At 49.6% G+C, this 21,798-nt stretch overlaps 1 protein-coding gene across 1 annotated transcript in view; it reads left to right on the top strand.

The window, feature by feature from the left end:
• Positions 1 to 21,798, top strand: part of ftsj3 (FtsJ RNA 2'-O-methyltransferase 3) — a 150,262-nt gene that overhangs the window by 57,086 nt on the left and 71,378 nt on the right. The window contains exons 5-7 of the mRNA XM_070890930.1: positions 4,974 to 5,073; positions 9,782 to 9,976; positions 18,285 to 18,400. Coding sequence (XP_070747031.1) covers positions 4,974 to 5,073; positions 9,782 to 9,976; positions 18,285 to 18,400 — 411 coding nt within the window. The remainder of the gene's footprint in view (positions 1 to 4,973; positions 5,074 to 9,781; positions 9,977 to 18,284; positions 18,401 to 21,798) is intronic.

Raw genomic sequence — 21,798 nt, 5'->3', positions numbered from 1 at the left:
ATATAACCCTACACTACTGTACCCTGGATTATTGTCCAGTAATATAACCCCTACACTACTGTACCCTGGATTATTGTCCAGTAATATAACCCCTACACTACTGTACCCTCGATTATTGTCCAGTCATATAACCACTACACTACTCTACCCTGGATTATTGTCCAGTAATATAACCCCTACATTACTGTACCCTGGATTATTGTCCAGTAATATAACCCCTACACTACTGTACCCTGGATTATTGTCCAGTATTATAACCCTTACACTACTGTACCCTGGATTATTGTCCAGTAATATAACCCCTACACTACTGTACCCTGGATTATTGTCCAGTAATATAACCCTACACTACTGTACCCTGGATTATTGTCCAGTAATATAACCCTACACTACTGTACCGTGGATTATTGTCCAGTAATATCACCCTTACACTACTGTACCCTGGATTATTGTCCAGTAATATAACTTCTGCACTACTGTACCCTGGATTATTGTTCAGTAATATAACGCCTACACTACTGTACCCTGGATTATTGTCCAGTAATATAATCCTACACTACTGTACCCTGGATTATTGTCCAGTAATACAATTTCTGCACCACTGTACCCTGGATTATTGTCCAGTAACATAACCCCTACACTACTGTACCCTGGATTATTGTCGAGTAATATAACTTCTACACTACTGTACCCTGGATTATTATCCAGTAATATAACACGTACACTACTGTACCCTGGATTATTGTCCAGTAATATAACCCTTATACTACTGTACCCTGGATTATTGTCCAGTAATATTACCCTACACTACTGTACCCTGGATTATTGTCCAGTAATATAACCCCTACACTACTGTACCCTGGATTATTGTCCAGTAATATAACCCCTACACTACTGTACCCTGGATTATTGTCCAGTAATATAACCCCTACACTACTGTACCCTGGATTATTGTCCAGTAATATAACACCTACACTACTGTACCCTGGATTATTGTCCAGTAATATAACCCCTACACTACTGTACCCTGGATTATTGTCCAGTAATATAACCCTTACACTACTGTACCCTGGATTATTGTCCAGTAATATAACCCTTACACTACTGTACACTGGATTATTGTCCAGTAATATAACCCTTACACTACTGTACCCTGGATTATTGTCCAGTAATATAACCCTTACACTACTGTACCCTGGATTATTGTCCAGTAATATAACCCTACACTACTGTACCCTGGATTATTGTCCAGTAATATAACCCCTACACTACTGTACCCTGGATTATTGTCCAGTAATATAACCCCTACACTACTGTGCCCTCGATTATTGTCCAGTCATATAACCACTACACTACTCTACCCTGGATTATTGTCCAGTAATATAACCCCTACATTACTGTACCCTGGATTATTGTCCAGTAATATAACCCCTACACTACTGTACCCTGGATTATTGTCCAGTATTATAACCCTTACACTACTGTACCCTGGATTATTGTCCAGTAATATAACCTCTACACTACTGTACCCTGGATTATTGTCCAGTAATATAACCCTACACTACTGTACCCTGGATTATTGTCCAGTAATATAACCCTACACTACTGTACCGTGGATTATTGTCCAGTAATATAACCCTTACACTACTGTACCCTGGATTATTGTCCAGTAATATAACTTCTGCACTACTGTACCCTGGATTATTGTTCAGTAATATAACGCCTACACTACTGTACCCTGGATTATTGTCCAGTAATATAATCCTACACTACTGTACCCTGGATTATTGTCCAGTAATATAACCCCTACACTACTGTACCTTGGATTATTGTCCAGTAATATAACCCCTACACTACTGTACCCTGGATTATTATCCAGTAATATAACACGTACACTACTGTACCCTGGATTATTGTCCAGTAATATAACCCTTATACTACTGTACCCTGGATTATTGTCCAGTAATATAATCCCTACACTACTGTACCCTGGATTATTGTCCAGTAATATAACCCCTACACTACTGTACCCTGGATTATTATCCAGTAATATGACACGTACACTACTGTACCCTGGATTGTTGTCCAGTAATATAACCCTTATACTACTGTACCCTGGATTATTGTCCAGTAATATAATCCCTACACTACTGTACCCTGGATTATTGTCCAGTAATATAACCCCTACACTACTGTACCCTGGATTATTGTCCAGTAATATAACTCCAACACTACCTTACCCTGGATTATTGTCCAGTAATATAACCCCTACACTACTGTACCCTGGATTATTGTCCAGTAATATAACCCTACACTACTGTACCCTGGATTATTGTCCAGTAATATAACCCCTACACTACTGTACCCTGGATTATTGTCCAGTAATATAACCCCTACACTACTGTACCCTGGATTATTGTCCAGTAATATAACCTCTACACTACTGTACCCTGGATTATTGTCCAGTAATATAACCCTTACACTACTGTACACTGGATTATTGTCCAGTAATATAACCCCTACACCACTGTACCCTGGATTATTGTCCAGTAATATAACCCCTACACTACTGTACCCTGGATTATTGTCCAGTAATATAACCTCTACACTATTGTACCCTGGATTATTGTCCAGTAATATAACCCCTACACTACTGTAACCTGGATTATTGTCCAGTAATATAACCTCTACACTACTGTACCCTGGATTATTGTCCAGTAATATAACCCTTACAATACTGTACCCTGGATTATTGTCCAGTAATATACCCCTTACACTACTGTACACTGGATTATTGTCCAGTAATATAACCCTACACTACTGTACCCTGGATTATTGTCCAGTAATATAACCCTTACACTACTGTACCCTGGATTATTGTCCAGTAATATAACCCTTACACTACTGTACACTGGATTATTGTCCAGTAATATAACCCCTACACTACTGTAACCTGGATTATTTACCAGTAATATAACCTCTACACTACTGTACCCTGGATTATTGTCCAGTAATATAACCCTTACACTACTGTACCCTGGATTATTGTCCAGTAATATAACCCTTACACTACTGTACACTGGATTATTGTCCAGTAATATAACCCTTACACTACTGTACCCTGGATTATTGTCCAGTAATATAACCCTTACACTACTGTACCCTGGATTATTGTCCAGTAATATAACCCTACACTACTGTACCCTGGATTATTGTCCAGTAATATAACCCCTACACTACTGTACCCTGGATTATTGTCCAGTAATATAACCCCTACACTACTGTACCCTCGATTATTGTCCAGTCATATAACCACTACACTACTCTACCCTGGATTATTGTCCAGTAATATAACCCCTACATTACTGTACCCTGGATTATTGTCCAGTAATATAACCCCTACACTACTGTACCCTGGATTATTGTCCAGTATTATAACCCTTACACTACTGTACCCTGGATTATTGTCCAGTAATATAACCCCTACGCTACTGTACCCTGGATTATTGTCCAGTAATATAACCCCTACACTACTGTACCCTGGATTATTGTCCAGTAATATAACCCCTACACTACTGTACCCTCGATTATTGTCCAGTCATATAACCACTACACTACTCTACCCTGGATTATTGTCCAGTAATATAACTTCTGCACTACTGTACCCTGGATTATTGTTCAGTAATATAACGCCTACACTACTGTACCCTGGATTATTGTCCAGTAATATAATCCTACACTACTGTACCCTGGATTATTGTCCAGTAATACAATTTCTGCACCACTGTACCCTGGATTATTGTCCAGTAACATAACCCCTACACTACTGTACCCTGGATTATTGTCGAGTAATATAACTTCTACACTACTGTACCCTGGATTATTGTCCAGTAACATAACCCCTACACTACTGTACCCTGGATTATTGTCGAGTAATATAACTTCTACACTACTGTACCCTGGATTATTGTCCAGTAACATAAACCCTACACTACTGTACTCTGGATTATTGTCCAATAATATAACCCTTTCACTGCTGTACCCTGGATTATTGTCCTGTAATATAACCCCTAATCTACTGTACCCTGGATTATTGTCCAGTAATATAACCCCTACACTACTGTACCCTGGATTATTGTCCAGTAATATAACCCGTACACTACTGTACCCTGGATTATTGTCCAGTAATATAACCCTGCACTACTGTACCCTGGATTATTGTCCAGTAATATAACCCCTACACTACTGTACCCTGGATTATTGTCCAGTAATATAACCCTACACTACTGTACCCTGGATTATTGTCCAATAATATAACCCGTACACTACTGTACCCTGGATTATTGTCCAGTAATATAACCCCTACACTACTGTACCCTGGATTATTGTCCAGTAATATAACCCCTACACTACTGTACCCTGGATTATTGTCCAGTAATATAACCCTGCACTACTGTACCCTGGATTATTGTCCAATAATATAACCCCTACACTACTGTACCCTGGATTATTGTCCAGTAATATAACCCGTACACTACTGTACCCTGGATTATTGTCCAGTAATATAACCACTACACTACTGTACCCTGGATTATTGTCCAATAATATAACCCGTACACTACTGTACCCTGGATTATTGTCCAGTAATATAACCCCTACACTACTGCACCCTGGATTATTGAGAAAACCTGGTCGTGCGCGGTATGTGGAATGGGTTGCGCAGTGCTTAATAGAATCCCAGTGAACGTTCGTATCGAGGGTGTGCTTGTGAGGAGCACAGCGAGGTCCTATCTCGTCCCACCGAGCTGGGATGAAACGAATGCGTGGAGTCTAAAATGTGCCGGGAATACACGGCAGAGGTTGTGGCGATACCCAAGAGGGGGTTGTGAGTGCGGGTGGTGGGGTTTAACGGTCGCGGTGTGGGTTTAGGCCCTCTGATTCCTGCTGCTCATCATGTCTGCTCTCATCCCTAGGCCTTGAGGAAGGAGCTGCACACTTGGAAGGTGGACGTTGTCCTCAATGACGGAGCCCCCAACGTCGGAGCAAACTGGCTGCATGACGCCTACTCGCAGGGTAATTGAACATAAGAAATCGGAGCAGGAGTTAGCCATTTGGCCCCTCGAGCCTGCTCTGCCATTGAATAAGATCATGGCTGATCCGATCCTGGACTCGGCTCCACTTCCCCGCCCGCTCCCCATAACCACTTATCCGCTTTTCGTTTAAGAAACTGTCTATTTCTGCCTTAAATTTATTCAATGACCCGGCCTCCACAGCTCTCTGAGGCAGCGAATTCCACAGATTTACAACCCTCTGAGAGAAGAAATTTCTTCTTATCTCAGTTTTAAATGGATGGCATCTTATTCTAAGATTATGCCCTCTAGTTCTAGTCTCCCCTAGCAGTGGAAACATCCTCTCTGCATCCACCTTTTCAAGCCCCCTCGTAATCTTATACGTTTCGGTATGATCACCTCTCATTCTTCTGAATTCCAATGAGTAGAGGCCCAACCTACTCAACCTTTCCTCATAAGTCAAACCCCTCATCTCCGGAATCAACCGAGTGAACTTTCTCTGAATTGCCTCCAAAGCAAGTATATCCTTTTATAAATATGGAAACCAAAACTGCATGCAGTATTCCAGGTGTGGCCTCACCAATACCTTATATAGTTGTAGTAAAACTTCCCTGCTTTTATACTCCATTAATCTGTCTTGAATATACTCAACGACTGAGCCTTCACAGCGCTCTGGGGTAGAGAATTCCAAAGAGTGAAGAAATTTCTCCTCATCTCAGTCCTAAACGGCCGATCCCTTATCCTGAGACAGTGACCCCTGGTTCTAGACTCCCCAGCCCGGGGTAAACATCCTCCCTGCATCTACCCTGTCAAACTCCTTTTAGAATTTTATTTGTTTCGATAAGATCACCTCTCAATATTTTAAACTCTAGAGAACATAGACCTAGTCTACTCAATCTCTCCTCATAGGACACTCCCCCTCATCCCAGGAATCAGGCTGGAGAATCTTTGCTGCACTCCCTCCTTCCTTGAGTAAGGAGACCAAAACTGTACACAGTACACCAGATTATATCTCACCAGGGCCCTATAGAATTGCAGTAAGGTGCCTTTACTCCTCTACTGGAATCCTGTTGTAATAAACATGCCATTTGCCTTCCTAATTGCTTGCTGTACCTACATGTTAACTTTCTGTTGTTCATGTACAAGGACATCCAGGTCCCTTGCCTTTTAAGTAATATTCTGATTTTCTATTGGTCCTACCAAAGTGGATAATTTCACATTTCCCCACATTATATTTCATCTGCCACGTTCTTGCCCACTCACTTAATCTATTTGTATCTCGTTACGGCCACCTTACAGTTTACTTTCCCACCTAGCTTTGTATCGTCAGCAAACTTGGAGACCTTGTACTGAGCCTCTTCATCCAAATCATTGATAGAGACTGTGAATAGCTGGGGCCCAGCACCGATCCTTGTGGTACCCCACTAGTTACAGCCTGCCAACCCGAAAATGACCTGTTTATTCCGACTCTCTGCTTTCTGTTTGTTAACCAATCCTCAATCTATGTGAATATATTACCCCCAACCCCATGAGCCCTAATTTTGTGTAATGACCTCTTGTGTGCTAGCGAATGCTTTTTGAAAATCCAAATGGACCACATCTACTGGTTCCCCCTTCATCTACCCTGCCAGCTACATCCTCAAAAAAAACTCAACAGATTTATCACAAATGCAATTTCCCTTTCATAAATCCGTGTTCACTCTGCCCAATCATTCTGGAATTTCTAAGTGCCCCGTTACCACGTCCCTAATAATAGATTTGAGCATTTTCCCCGACAACTGATGTCTGGCTAACTGGCCGGTAGCTCCCTGCTTTCTCTCACCTTTCTTTCTTGAAAAGCGGGGTCACGTTTGCTACCTTCCAGTTCACGTGGCCCATTCTAAAATCCAGGGATTTTATGCTCTGAACCATCTGGACAATCTTGCTAACCCATCAACGATGTTCCCTGCAACCGCGCGGGATCTGCAAGTTTCAAGGTCAGATGACACACACACTCAGTTGTCGAAATGGCACATCGTGGGCCGCCCCGACCTGTGTGAGAACACCGCCGCAGGTCAGGGCTATAAATAGAGCTGGAGCGCCGGGCCCTGAAACATCGCGTGCGAAGGTGCGACGAATGAGGGTGCGGGGCCCAGAAGAGCCAAGGGCCCAGGGGCAGCACGGGCCCAGCCCACACTGTGTGCGATATGTGCGCGCACTCGGTCCGTGCAGCAGAGCAGGTCTCCAGTCGTCCTGGTTAACCCTTGACGCTGGATAAAGGCCGAGCTCTGTCGAGCCCGTGTGGTGGCTGGTGTGCAACGGTCACCCCACCTTAAAAAAAAAATCCACGCACAGACATCATCCACTCCTTCAATTGGAGTTCAGGATTGGAACATCGGGTCATTCATTAAAACAGGTGTGAACTCTTGTGGAAGCAAGTCATCCTCGCTCGAGGGGCCTATGATGATGAGTAATGACAGGATCAGGTCTTTATTAAAACTTCTTGCCACACAAACACCAGCATGAAAGTAACTGAGAGATACACGTCACCAGTGCCTACTCACAAGGCACAGTGGAGCTGAAATTGCTCCCCTCCTTACGCTCCATTACTGCCTCTAAGAGGCGGTAATGGAGCGGAGAGGCCTTACTGTTGGGGTAAAAAGAAGACTTCTCTTCTTCAATGTGGACTTCTTGATACAAGGAATCGACAGCCGCTGTATCCCCGCCCGTATAAGGACCACGGAATCACTCAGACGAAATCTCGGTTCAACCGGTTTTTATTCAAGCATGCAGGGGAAGAGTTCCGATGAACCCTTCTAAGATCGGAGGTCTCTACATCGATAGTTATACATTTTCCACCAATCGGCCGACCGCTTATCAGCGAAGTTGCATTGATTCGTTGACCCTTATCAGGTCTTTATTCTTACCACACAAACACCAGCATGACAGTAACTGAGAGATACACGTCACAAAACCAGTGCCTACTCACAAGGCACAGTGGGGCCTTGTCCATCTCCCATCACATGTCACCCTCCGGGAATGTGTTGTTGAGTGGTGTCAACTTTGCCTCAGTTTCTCATGACGTGTTGATTAACTTTGTTTTCCAGGGTGGTGCCTCCTTAACCCTCTCCCAAGAACTCTTAACTACCAGTCAGTACTATAACCTATGATCCCCAACCAGCTTACTCTACTGTCCTTGGCAAGTGTTGTTCTGTCCTGAATCTTCCAGCAGTCTGTGCTAGGGTTCAACGCACTTACCAGCAGGGTTTGCTGTTTAGCTGTTCTCCGTTTTAAAACCCATTTGCGAGTGAGTTTTATAAGCGAGCTTTACATGCATATAAGCGAATGTCTACTTCCACTTTGGTGACAGTATTTAATCCCCTTACAAGACTATATCCCCTTACATTCACCGACCCGGGATGGGGCGGTTGGGTCGACCCGTCCTAAATCGCCCCCCCCCCCCCCACCCCCACCCCCCCCACCCCAGGTGCGACTGGTGGCGACCTCCTTTACGCCCCGCGAGGGAAATCGCCCCGTGGGAGCGCGTCGGTGCCACTGACCGCTTTCCCCGGCTGGAAGGGGGAGGGGGACATTGTCACGTGCCGTGCCGCGCCGCGCTGACATCATCAGCGCCGTGCTGGTGGCTCGTTGCTTCGGCTGGCCCGCTGCAAGGGCACGTCCGCCTCCTCAACGCCGCCCCAACCGGAAATGCAGAACAAAAGCCCCAAGTATCGGCACGAGATGGATTGGTGCACAAAAACTGGTCCAGGACACCAGACACTTGTGAAAAGGCGGTGAGAGGTTAATACTCAAGTCGTGAAAAACAGCCATTCGAGGAATGGATATGGACGGACATGAGACGAATACTAGTAGTGAGCTATTTAGAAAGACAACAATATCGGACACGCCACCCTAAATGGGAAACTATAACGATCAGTATGGAACAGAATTTACAGCTGCAAAACGGGTCTGGGACCCGTTTTTGGTGCAAAGCATCGGTAGCGAGCAGAATGGGAGTAAAATATTGCTCCAGTGTGGTCAGCCCACACTGTGTGCGATATGTGTGGGCGCACTGGGTCCGTGCAGCAGAGCAGGTCTCCAGCCGTCCTGGTTAACCCTTGCCACTGGACCAAGACCTCGCTCTGTCGAGCCCCGTGTGGTGGCTGGTGTGCAACGGCCACCCCACGTTAAATAAATCCACCCACGGGCACCTTCCACCCTTCAGGATGTAGTTCGGGATCGGGAATATCAGGTCCTTCATTGAAGCACCTGTGAACTCGACCTTTTTTGGCCTGGAAGCAAATCATCCTCGCTTCGAGGGACCACCTATGACGATGATTATACAAAATCAGGTCTTTGAACTCTCTCTTCCATTCATACGATCAATAAATCACGTTACAGCAAAAGTACGTACAAATACTAGCAGAATGACAATGTACACTAAACTACCAGCCACTCGATGTCCTGTAATTGGTTTATAGCCGCAATCAGCTCTTACCATTAATTTTATTACTGTAACACACGGGCGACCAATTTGACACATTCGAACAGCTTTCCTGTGGAGACCTCCACTGCTTTAACTTTAACCGTCATTTTACAATCTGTGTTCATGAGAAAAGCTCTAACCCCCAGCTTGTGTTATCTCAGACCGCGCCGAAAGCGAGGTATTCGGACTTTCAGTCCCACCTCCTCATGCACACTGTCTCTCTTTTCCCCCCCCCTGCCCCCTCTAGCTCACCTGACCCTGATGGCTCTGAAACTGGCCTGCGAGTTCCTCAACAAAGGCGGCTACTTCATCACCAAGGTCTTCCGCTCCAAAGACTACCAGCCCCTCCTCTGGATCTTCCAGCAGTTCTTCAAGAAGGTGCAAGCCACAAAACCCCAGGCCTCCAGGAACGAGTCAGCCGAGATCTTTGTGGTGTGCCAGGGTGAGTGTGCCGGCCAGGGCCCATCTTGCTCCAGGAGTGTGTCCGAGCTCTTTGTCTATGGGCGCCTCTCCCTCTGTTCCCCTGTTTTTTTCCCCCCATCGGATCCCCGGGCGTTCAGATTAAGGGTTCATCCACAATAACTTGCGTTTATACAGCGCCTTTAACGTAGTCAAAAAGGCCCGAGGCGCGTCGCAGGAGCGATTATCAAGTTTGAAACCCGAGCCACGCAAGGAGATATTGGGACAGGTGACCAAAAGCTTGGTCAGAGAGATGGGTGTTAAGCAGCATCTTAAAGTAGGAGAGAGAGAAAGTCAGAGTGGTTTAGGGAGGGTGTTCCAAAGCTTAAGGGCCCAGGCAGCTGAAGGCACGGCCGCCGATGGTGGAGCGATTTAAATCGGGCGGATACGCAAGAGGCCAGAATTGGAGGAGCGCAGATCTCGCAGGCTTATAGGGGCTGGAGGGGATTCCCAAGATAGGGAGGGTTGCTGGAGGAGGTTACAGAGATAGGGAGGGTTGCAGGGGCTGGAGGAGGTTACAGAGATAGGGAGGGTTGCAGGGGCTGGAGGAGGTTACAGAGATAGGGAGGGTTGTAGGGGCTGGAGGAGGTTACAGAGATAGGGAGGGTTGTAGGGGCTGGAGGAGATTACAGAGATAGGGAGGGTTGTAGGGGCTGGAGAAGGTTAAAGAGATAGGGAGGGTTGTAGGGGCTGGAGGAGATTACAGAGATAGGGAGGGTTGTAGGGGCTGGAGGAGATTACAGATATAGGGAGGGTTGTAGGGGCTGGAGGAGATTACAGAGATAGGGAGGGTTGTAGGGGCTGGAGGAGATTACAGATATAGGGAGGGTTGTAGGGGCTGGAGGAGATTACAGAGATAGGGAGGGTTGTAGAGGCTGGAGGAGGTTACAGAGATAGGGAGGGGTGTCGGGGCTGGAGGAGTTTACAGAGATAGGGAGAGTTGTAGGGGCTGGAGGAGATTACAGAGATAGGGAGGGTTGTAGGGGCTGGAGAAGGTTAAAGAGATACGGAGGGTTGTAGGGGCTGGAGGAGATTACAGAGATAGGGAGGGTTGTTGGGGCTGGAGGAGATTAAAGAGATACGGAGGGTTGTAGGGGCTGGAGGAGATTACAGATATAGGGAGGGTTGTAGGGGCTGGAGGAGATTACAGATATATAGGGAGGCTTGCAGGGGCTGGAGGAGGTAACAGAGATAGGGAGGGGTGTAGGGGCTGGAGGAGGTTACAGAGATAGGGAGGGTTGTACGGGCTGGAGGAGGTTACAGAGATAGGGAGGGTTGTTGGGGCTGGAGGAGGTTAGAGAGACAGGGAGGGTTGTAGGGCTTGAGGAGGTTACAGGGATAGGGAGGGTTGTAGGGCTGGATGGAGATTACAGAGATAGGGAGGGTTGCAGGGGCTGAGGGAGGGTTGCAGGGGCTGGAGGAGGGTACAGAGATAGGGAGGGGTGTCGGGGCTGGAGAAGGTTAAAGAGATAGGGAGAGGTGTAGGGGCTGGAGGAGGTTAAGAGATAGGGAAGGTTGTAGGGACTGGAGGAGGTTTCAGAGATAGGGAGGGGTGTAGGAGCTGGCGGGGGTTACAGAGACGGAGGGCTGCAGGGGCTGGAGGCGGTTGCAGGGGCTGGAGGAGGTTACAGAGATAGGGAGGGTTGTAGGGCTGGATGGAGATTACAGAGATAGGGAAGGTTGCAGGGGCTGGAGGAGGGTACAGAGATAGGGAGGGTTGTAGGGGCTGGAGGAGTATACAGATATAGGGAGGGTTGCAGGGGCTGGAGGAGGTTACAGAGATAGGGAGGGTTGTACGAGCTGGAGGGGGTTACAGAGGCAGGGAGGGTTGCAGGGGCTGGAGGAGGTTGCAGGGGCTGGAGGAGGGTACAGAGACAGGGAGGGTTGTAGGGGCTGAAGGAGGTTACAGAGATAGACTGGGTTGGAGGGGCTGGAGGAGGTTAGAGAGACAGGGAGGGTTGTAGTGCTTGAGGAGGTTAGAGAGATAGGGAGGGTTGTAGGGCTTGAGGAGGTTACAGAGATAGGGAGCGGTTTGGGGCTGGAGAAGGTGACAGAGATAGGGAGGGTTGCAGGAGCTGGAGGAGGGTACAGAGATATGGAGGGTTGTAGGAGCTGGAGGAGGTTACAGAGATAGGGAGGGTTGTTGGGGCTGGAGGTGGTTACAGAGATATGGAGGGTTGTTGGTGCTGAAGGAGGTTACAGAGATAGGGAGGTTTGTAGGGGCTGGAGGAGGTTAGAGAGATAGGGAGGGTTGTATTGGTTGGAGGAGGTTACAGATAGGGAGGATTGTAGGGGCTGGAGGAGGTTAAAGAGATAGGGAGGGTTGTAGGGGTTGGAGGAGTTTACAGAGATAGGGAGGGTTGTAGGGCTTGAGGAGGTTACAGATATCGGGAGGGTTGTAGGGGCTGGAGGAGGTGAAAGAGATAGGGAGGGTTGTAGGGGTTGGATGAGTTTACAGAGATAGGGAGGGTTGTTGGGGCTGGAGGAGGTTAGAGAGACAGGGAGGGTTGTAGGGCTTGAGGAGGTTACAGGGATAGGGAGGGTTGTAGGGCTGGATGGAGATTACAGAGATAGGGAGGGTTGCAGGGGCTGAGGGAGGGTTGCAGGGGCTGGAGGAGGGTACAGAGATAGGGAGGGGTGTCGGGGCTGGAGAAGGTTAAAGAGATAGGGAGAGGTGTAGGGGCTGGAGGAGGTTAAGAGATAGGGAAGGTTGTAGGGACTGGAGGAGGTTTCAGAGATAGGGAGGGGTGTAGGAGCTGGCGGGGGTTACAGAGACGGAGGGCTGCAGGGGCTGGAGGCGGTTGCAGGGGCTGGAGGAGGTTACAGAGATAGGGAGGGTTGTAGGGCTGGATGGAGATTACAGAGATAGGGAAGGTTGCAGGGGCTGGAGGAGGGTACAGAGATAGGGAGGGTTGTAGGGGCTGGAGGAGTATACAGATATAGGGAGGGTTGCAGGGGCTGGAGGAGGTTACAGAGATAGGGAGGGTTGTACGAGCTGGAGGGGGTTACAGAGGCAGGGAGGGTTGCAGGGGCTGGAGGAGGTTGCAGGGGCTGGAGGAGGGTACAGAGACAGGGAGGGTTGTAGGGGCTGAAGGAGGTTACAGAGATAGACTGGGTTGGAGGGGCTGGAGGAGGTTAGAGAGACAGGGAGGGTTGTAGTGCTTGAGGAGGTTAGAGAGATAGGGAGGGTTGTAGGGCTTGAGGAGGTTACAGAGATAGGGAGCGGTTTGGGGCTGGAGAAGGTGACAGAGATAGGGAGGGTTGCAGGAGCTGGAGGAGGGTACAGAGATATGGAGGGTTGTAGGAGCTGGAGGAGGTTACAGAGATAGGGAGGGTTGTTGGGGCTGGAGGTGGTTACAGAGATATGGAGGGTTGTTGGTGCTGAAGGAGGTTACAGAGATAGGGAGGTTTGTAGGGGCTGGAGGAGGTTAGAGAGATAGGGAGGGTTGTATTGGTTGGAGGAGGTTACAGATAGGGAGGATTGTAGGGGCTGGAGGAGGTTAAAGAGATAGGGAGGGTTGTAGGGGTTGGAGGAGTTTACAGAGATAGGGAGGGTTGTAGGGCTTGAGGAGGTTACAGATATCGGGAGGGTTGTAGGGGCTGGAGGAGGTGAAAGAGATAGGGAGGGTTGTAGGGGTTGGATGAGTTTACAGAGATAGGGAGGGTTGTTGGGGCTGGAGGAGGTTAGAGAGACAGGGAGGGTTGTAGGGCTTGAGGAGGTTACAGGGATAGGGAGGGTTGTAGGGCTGGATGGAGATTACAGAGATAGGGAGGGTTGCAGGGGCTGAGGGAGGGTTGCAGGGGCTGGAGGAGGGTACAGAGATAGGGAGGGGTGTCGGGGCTGGAGAAGGTTAAAGAGATAGGGAGAGGTGTAGGGGCTGGAGGAGGTTAAGAGATAGGGAAGGTTGTAGGGACTGGAGGAGGTTTCAGAGATAGGGAGGGGTGTAGGAGCTGGCGGGGGTTACAGAGACGGAGGGCTGCAGGGGCTGGAGGCGGTTGCAGGGGCTGGAGGAGGTTACAGAGATAGGGAGGGTTGTAGGGCTGGATGGAGATTACAGAGATAGGGAAGGTTGCAGGGGCTGGAGGAGGGTACAGAGATAGGGAGGGTTGTAGGGGCTGGAGGAGTATACAGATATAGGGAGGGTTGCAGGGGCTGGAGGAGGTTACAGAGATAGGGAGGGTTGTACGAGCTGGAGGGGGTTACAGAGGCAGGGAGGGTTGCAGGGGCTGGAGGAGGTTGCAGGGGCTGGAGGAGGGTACAGAGACAGGGAGGGTTGTAGGGGCTGAAGGAGGTTACAGAGATAGACTGGGTTGGAGGGGCTGGAGGAGGTTAGAGAGACAGGGAGGGTTGTAGTGCTTGAGGAGGTTAGAGAGATAGGGAGGGTTGTAGGGCTTGAGGAGGTTACAGAGATAGGGAGCGGTTTGGGGCTGGAGAAGGTGACAGAGATAGGGAGGGTTGCAGGAGCTGGAGGAGGGTACAGAGATATGGAGGGTTGTAGGAGCTGGAGGAGGTTACAGAGATAGGGAGGGTTGTTGGGGCTGGAGGTGGTTACAGAGATATGGAGGGTTGTTGGTGCTGAAGGAGGTTACAGAGATAGGGAGGTTTGTAGGGGCTGGAGGAGGTTAGAGAGATAGGGAGGGTTGTATTGGTTGGAGGAGGTTACAGATAGGGAGGATTGTAGGGGCTGGAGGAGGTTAAAGAGATAGGGAGGGTTGTAGGGGTTGGAGGAGTTTACAGAGATAGGGAGGGTTGTAGGGCTTGAGGAGGTTACAGATATCGGGAGGGTTGTAGGGGCTGGAGGAGGTGAAAGAGATAGGGAGGGTTGTAGGGGTTGGATGAGTTTACAGAGATAGGGAGGGTTGTAGGGGCTGGAGGAGGTTAAAGAGATAGGGAGGGGTGTAGGGGCTGGGGGAGGTTACAGAGATGGGGAGGATTGTAGGGGCTGGAGGAGGTTAGAGATAGGGAGGGGTGTAGGGGCTGGAGGAGGTTAAAGAGATAGGGAGGGGTGTAGGGGCTGGAGGAGGTTAGAGATAGGGAGGGGTGTAGGGGCTGGAGGATGTTAAAGAGATAGGGAGGGGTGCAGGGGCTGGAGGAGGTTAGAGATAGGGAGGGGTGTCGGGGCTGGAGGAGGTTACAGAGATAGGGAGGGGTGTAGGGGCTGGGGGAGGTTACAGAGATGGGGAGGATTGTAGGGGCTGGAGGAGGTTAGAGATAGGGAGGGGTGTAGGGGCTGGAGGAGGTTACAGAGATAGGGAGGGGTGTAGGGCTGGAGGAGGTTAGAGATAGGGAGGGGTGTAGGGGCTGGGTGAGGTTACAGAGATAGGGAGGGTTGTAGGGGCTGGAGGAGGTTACAGAGATAGGGAGGGGTGTAGGGGCTGGAGGAGGTTACAGAGATAGGGAGGGTTGTAGGTGCTGGAGGAGATTACAGAGATAGGGAGGGTTGTAGGGGCTGGAGGAGGTTGGAGAGATAGGGAGGGGTGTAGGGGCTGGAGGAGGTTACAGAGATAGGGAGGGTTGTAGAGGCTGGAGGAGGTTACAGAGATAGGGAGGGTTGTAGGGGCTGGAGGAGGTTACAGAGATAGGGAGGGGTTGTAGGGGCTGGAGGAGGTTAGAGATAGGGAGGGTTGTAGGGGCTGGGGGAGGTTACAGAGATGGGGAGGATTGTAGGGGCTGGAGGAGGTTAGAGATAGGGAGGGTTGTAGGGGCTGGAGGAGGTTAGAGATAGGGAGGATTGTAGGGGCTGGGTGAGGTTACAGAGATGGGGAGGATTGTACGGGCTGGAGGAGGTTACAGAGATAGGGAGGGGTGTAGGGGCTGGAGGAGGTTACAGAGATAGGGAGGAGTGTAGGGGCTGGAGGAGGTTACAGAGATAGGGAGGGGTGTAGGGGCTGGAGGAGGTTACAGAGATGGGGAGGGTTGTAGGGCTGGAGGAGGTTAGAGATAGGGAGGGTTGTAGGGCTGGAGGAGGTTAGAGATAGGGAGGGTTGTAGGGCTGGAGGAGGTTACAGAGATAGGGAGGGGTGTAGGGCTGGAGGAGGTTACAGAGATAGGGAGGGTTTTAGGGCTGGAGGAGGTTACAGAGATAGGGAGGGGTGTAGGGCTGGAGGAGGTTACAGAGATAGGGAGGGGTGTAGGGCTGGAGGAGGTTACAGAGATAGGGAGGGGGTAGGGGCTGGAGGAGGTTACAGAGATAGGGAGGGGTGTAGGGCTGGAGGAGGTTACAGAGATAGGGAGGGGGTAGGGGCTGGAGGAGGTTACAGAGATAGGGAGGGGTGTAGGGCTGGAGGAGGTTACAGAGATAGGGAGGGTTGTAGGGGCTGGAGGAGGTTACAGAGATAGGGAGGGGTGTAGGGCTGGAGGAGGTTACAGAGATAGGGAGGGGTGTAGGGGCTGGAGGAGGTTACAGAGATAGGGAGGGTTGTAGGGCTGGAGGAGGTTACAGAGATAGGGAGGGGTGTAGGGGCTGGAGGAGGTTAGAGATAGGGAGGGGTGTAGGGGCTGGAGGAGGTTACAGAGATAGGGAGGGGTGTAGAGATTTGGAAATGAGGAGGACAATTTTAATATGTACGTGTTGCCAGACCGGGAGCCAATGTAGGTGATGGTTGAACGGGACTCGGTGAGAGATGGGACACGAGGGAGCAGGGTTTTGGATGAGCTGAATGCTACGCAAGGTGGGAGGCTGGCCGGGAGAGCATTGGAAAGTCGAGTCTGAAGGTAAGAAAGGGAACAGATGAAGGGTTCAGCCAGCAGATGGGCGGAGGCGAGCGAGCGGTTTACGGAGGTGGACGTAAGCGGTCTTGGTGAAGGAGAGGGTATGGTGGTCAGACACTGACCTTTCACCCTCTCTGACCTGGGGTTCCGCTCAAGCCCCGGGGCTGAGGGGCTCTTCTCTTTGACGAGGGACTGGATGGAGACACCGGCCTTTCATCCTCTGTACAAATTGGGTTGGGGGCAGCGGGTGGGACATTGTCACGGAGTGTCGGAGCTGCTGTGATCGGGGAAGGAGCTTTCCACTGAACACAGGCCCCATCCCATTATTAATGTTGCTCCAAAATGGCCCACCAACCTTCCCCGCCCCAATCAGTCCTGTGTCTGTTGCCGTTTCTCACTGCTTCGCTTGGCCCTGTGCGATCTCGGAGGGCTGCGAGGTCCAGGAAGCACCATCCCTGGTGCTGCTACCTCACTGCGGGATCAATCTGAACTCCCCAAGATCCTGTGTGTCGGCAACGTGAGATGATCTGAATAGTGAACTTAAACTTTCGATGTGCCTCCCCCCCCCCACCCCACCCGTGCTTGGTACTCGGAGAGAGAACATGCCTGGATACTCCTGCTGTAAAAAAAACAAGCTGTTCGTTTCTGTTTGTCTCTGTGTCGATATTGTGTGTGTGTGTGTGTCTGCCGGTCGGTGTGTGGGTAAATCTGTTTGTGTGTGTGTACTGGTCTATTTGTCCATGTGTATCTGTGTTCTGAATGTGTCTGCCTGTGAGTGTGTGTCTGACGGTTTCTCTGTCCGTTTGTGTGTGTGTGTGTGTGTGTGTGTGTGTGTGTGCCTGTCAATGTGTGTGTATCTGTGTTCTGTGTGTATATCTGTGTTCTGTGTGTGTATCTGTGCCGTGTGTATCTGTGTATCTGTGCCGTGTGTATCTGTGTTCTGTGTTGTGTGTATCTGTGTTCTGTGTTGTGTGTATCTGTGCGCTGTGTGTGTATCTGTGCGCTGTGTATCTGTACGTTGTGTTGTGTGTATCTGTGTTCTGTGTTGTGTGTTTCTGTGTTCTGTGTTGTGTGTATCTGTGCGCTGTGTGTATCTGTGCGCTGTGTGTGTATCTGTGTGGTGTGTATCTGTACGCTGTGTTGTGTGTATCTGCGCGCTGTGTTGTGTGTATCTGCGCGCTGTGTTGTGTGTATCTGCGCGCTGTGTTGTGTGTATCTGCGCGCTGTGTTGTGTGTATCTGCGCGCTGTGTTGTGTGTATCTGCGCGCTGTGTTGTGTGTATCTGCGCGCTGCGTGTGTATCTGTGTATCTGCGCGCTGCGTGTGTATCTGCACGCTGTGTTGTGTGTATCTGCGCGCTGTGTTGTGTGTATCTGTGTTGTGTGTATCTGTGTTGTGTGTATCTGTGTTCTGTGTTGTATGTATCTGTGTACTGTATGAATGTACTGGAACAATACCGTTGAGCCATCGAGCGATGCTGTACTTATATTGTTGCGACCCCTGTCTGGCGGTCGATGTGTGGTCCGTCCAGCCTTGGACATTCTATGCTCTGTTTCCTGTCCCCCCCCCCCTCACCCCAGGTTACACCGCACCTGATAAGATCGACAACAAGTTCTTTGACCCCAAACACGCTTTCAAAGAGGTGGAAGTTCAGGCCAAGACTATCCGGGACCTGGTGACTGTGAAGAAGCCTAAGGTGAGTGAGAGGGCGCGTTGTGTTGTGTTCATTCCTCTCCCCTTTCTTTCGTCACACCCTTTGGACCGAAAACAATAGATCAGAGTACTTCCTCAATGGTGAACAGCCAGAAGCACTGGTGGTCGAAAGAGACTTCGGGGTAGGTGGGGGTCCAGGTACACTGATCATTAAAATATCATGGACAGGTAGAAAAAAATAATCATAAAAAAGGCTAACGGGGTGCTGGCCTTTATATCGAGAGGGACTGGAATACAAGGGGGCAGCTGTACAAAGCCCTGGTTAGACCACACCTGGAGCCCTGCGTTCGGTTCTGGGCAGTCCACCTTGGGAAGGATGTATTGGCCTTGGGAGGGAGCGCAGCACAGATACACCAGAATGGCACCTGGGACTTGCAAGGGTTAAATTGCCAGGAGAGATTACACAAACTATGGGTTGTATTGCCTGGAATTTAGCAGGTTTAAGGGGTGATTTGATCAAAGTTTTCAAGATATTAAGGGGAACTGATAGAGTAGGTGGAGAGAAGCTATGTCCGCTGGTTGTGGGAGTCTAGGACTCGGAGGGCATAGTCTAAACATTAGAGCTGGGCCTTTCAGGAGGGAAGTTAAAACACTTCCACACTCAAAAGGTGGGTAGATGTCTGGGACTCTCTCCCACAAATGGAAGTTGATGCTCGGTCAATTGTTCATTTTAAATCGGAGGTTTGATAGCTTTGTGTTAACCAAAGGCATTAAGGGACATGGGGGCAAAGGCATATTTGGAGTTCGGTCACAGATCAGCCGTGATCTCACTGAAGGGCAGAACAGGCTCGAGGGGCTGAATGGCCTTCTCCTGTTCCTGCGTTCCCCTTCTGAAAGAGCTGTAATATGGTTCCGAGGATGATATTCCAGTTTATATAACAGCGTACAGTTTTGGTCTCCTTACCAAAGGAAGGATATACTTGCCTTGGAGGGGGTTGCAACGAAGGTTCACTTGATTGATTCCGGGGATGAGAGGGTTTAAGGGGAGGCTGGACAAACGTATATGGGAGAAGGGAATAGAGGGTTATGGTGATGGGGTTAGATGAGGAAAGACGGGAGGGGGCTCGAGTGGAGCATAAACGCCGGCATTGGATGGGCCTAATGGCTCGTTTCTGTGCCATATATCCGATATAATCCTGTGTAGAATGGGCCTGTAGTGCCTGGAGTTTTGAGGACTGAGAGGTGATCGCATTGAAATATATAAAATTCTTAGAGGGCTTGACAGGGTAGGTGCTTGAGAGTCTAGAACTAGGGGTCATACTCTCAGGATAAGGGGTCAGCCATTTAGGACTACTGAGATGAGGAGAAATGTCTTCATTCAGAGGGCTGTAAATCTTTGGAGTTCTCTATACCCCAGAGGCCTGTGGATGCTCAGGAGTACAGTTCTGGTCGCCGTGTTATAAAAAGGATGTAGAGGCACTGGAGAGGGTGCAGAGAAGATTTTACAAGGACGATACCGTAAATGCGAGGGTATACATATCAGGAAAGGATGAACGGGCCGGGTCTCTCCTATTGAAAAAAGGCTGAAGGGTGACCTAATAGAGGTCTTTAAAATGATGACAGGTTTTGATAGAGTGGGTACAGAGAGAATGTTTCCACTTGTGGGGAAGAGCATAACTAGAGGCCATCAATATAAGATCGTCAACAAGAAATCCAATGGGGAGTTCAGGAGAAACTTCTTCGCCCAGAGAGAGGTGAGAATGTGGAACTGGCTGCCACAGGGAGTGGTTGAGGCGAATAGTATCGATACATTTAAGGGGAGGTTGGACAAGTGTACGAGGGAGAAGGGAATAGAGGATTACGGTGATAGAGTTAGATGAGGAAAGACGGGAGGAGGCTCGAGTGGAGCATTAACGCCGGCATGGACTGGATGGGCCCAATGGCTTGTTTCTGGGCTGTACATCCGATGTAATCCTGTGTATATTCAAGGCTGAGATCGATAGATTTTTGAACACTAAGGGATTCAAGGAATATGGGAATAGGGCGGGAAGGTGGATTTGAGGTAGAAGATCAGCCATGATCTTATTGAATGGCGGAGTAGGCTCAAGGGGCCGAATGGCCGACTCCTGCTCCGAATTCGTATGTTCTTATTCCGGCTTCCCAAGTGTTCTTTTTCAATGTCTGATCCGTCACATGGTGCATGGCAATCGATGATTCGGTTGCTCGGAAGCCATCGCTGCTCTGTATCCTCACTCTATCCACACCCACGGTCCTCAGCCGTAGTCACTGGACAGCGATCAGGAGCAGGAGCCCCTCCCCTAGAGCTTAGATTAACGCAGGCCGGAGCTGGAGCCTGGGCCTTTCCTGCTGTGGGGGGAGTGGGGGGGGGGGGGGTGCTCAGTACTACACTGGGTGTGAGATCAGACTAACTCAACAGTAGGCCGGATATGGAGCCTGGGCCTTTCCTGCTCTGTGTGTGTGTGTGTGTGGGGGCTCAGTGCTACACCGAGTGTGAGATCAGGCTAACTCAACAGTAGGCCGGATATGGAGCCTGGGCCTTTCCTGCTGTGTGTGTGTGTGTGTGTGTGTGTGGCTCAGTACCACACCGGGTGTGAGATCAGGCTAACTCAACAGTAGGCCGGATATGGAGCCTGGGCCTTTCCTGCTGTGTGTGTGTGGCTCAGTACCACACCGGGTATGAGATCAGGCTAACTCAACAGTAGGCCGGATATGGAGCCTGGGCCTTTCCTGCTGTGTGTGTGTGTGTGTGTGGCCCAGTACCACACCGGGTGTGAAATCAGGCTAACTCAACAGTAGGCCGGATATGGAGCCTGGGCCTTTCCTGCTCTGTGTGTGTGTGTGTGTGTGTGGCTCAGTACCACACCGGGTGTGAGATCAGGCTAACTCAACAGTAGGCCGGATATGGAGCCTGGGCCTTTTCTGCTCTGTGTGTGTGTGTGTGTGTGTGTGTGTGTGTGTGTGAGGGGGGGGGGGGGTGCTCAGTACTACACCGGGTGTGAGATCAGGCTAACTCAACAGTAGGCCAGATATGGAGCCTGGGCCCTTCCTGCTCTGAGTGTGTGTGTCACAATAAATGGCAGCACACTGAGAAGTGTAGAGGAACATTGGGACCTTGGAGTGCATGCCCACAGATCCCTGAAGGTAGCAGGCCAGGTAGATAAGTATGGGATACTTGCCTTTATTAGCCGAGGCATAGAATACAAGAGCAGGGGGGGTTATGCTTGAACTGTATAAAACACTGGTCAGGCCACAGCTGGAGTACTGCGTGCAGTTCTGGTCGTCACATTACAGGAAAGATGTGATTGCACTGGAGAGGGTGCAGAGGAGATTTATGGGGATGTTGCCTGGACTGGAGGATTTTAGCCATGAGGAAAGATTGGGTTTGTTTTCTGTGAAACAGAGGAGACGGAGGACTTATTG

This window comes from Pristiophorus japonicus, chromosome 9 (assembly GCF_044704955.1).
Source record: "Pristiophorus japonicus isolate sPriJap1 chromosome 9, sPriJap1.hap1, whole genome shotgun sequence".
Taxonomy (NCBI): Eukaryota; Metazoa; Chordata; class Chondrichthyes; family Pristiophoridae; genus Pristiophorus; species Pristiophorus japonicus.
This window is presented reverse-complemented; position numbering and strand designations above follow the sequence as displayed.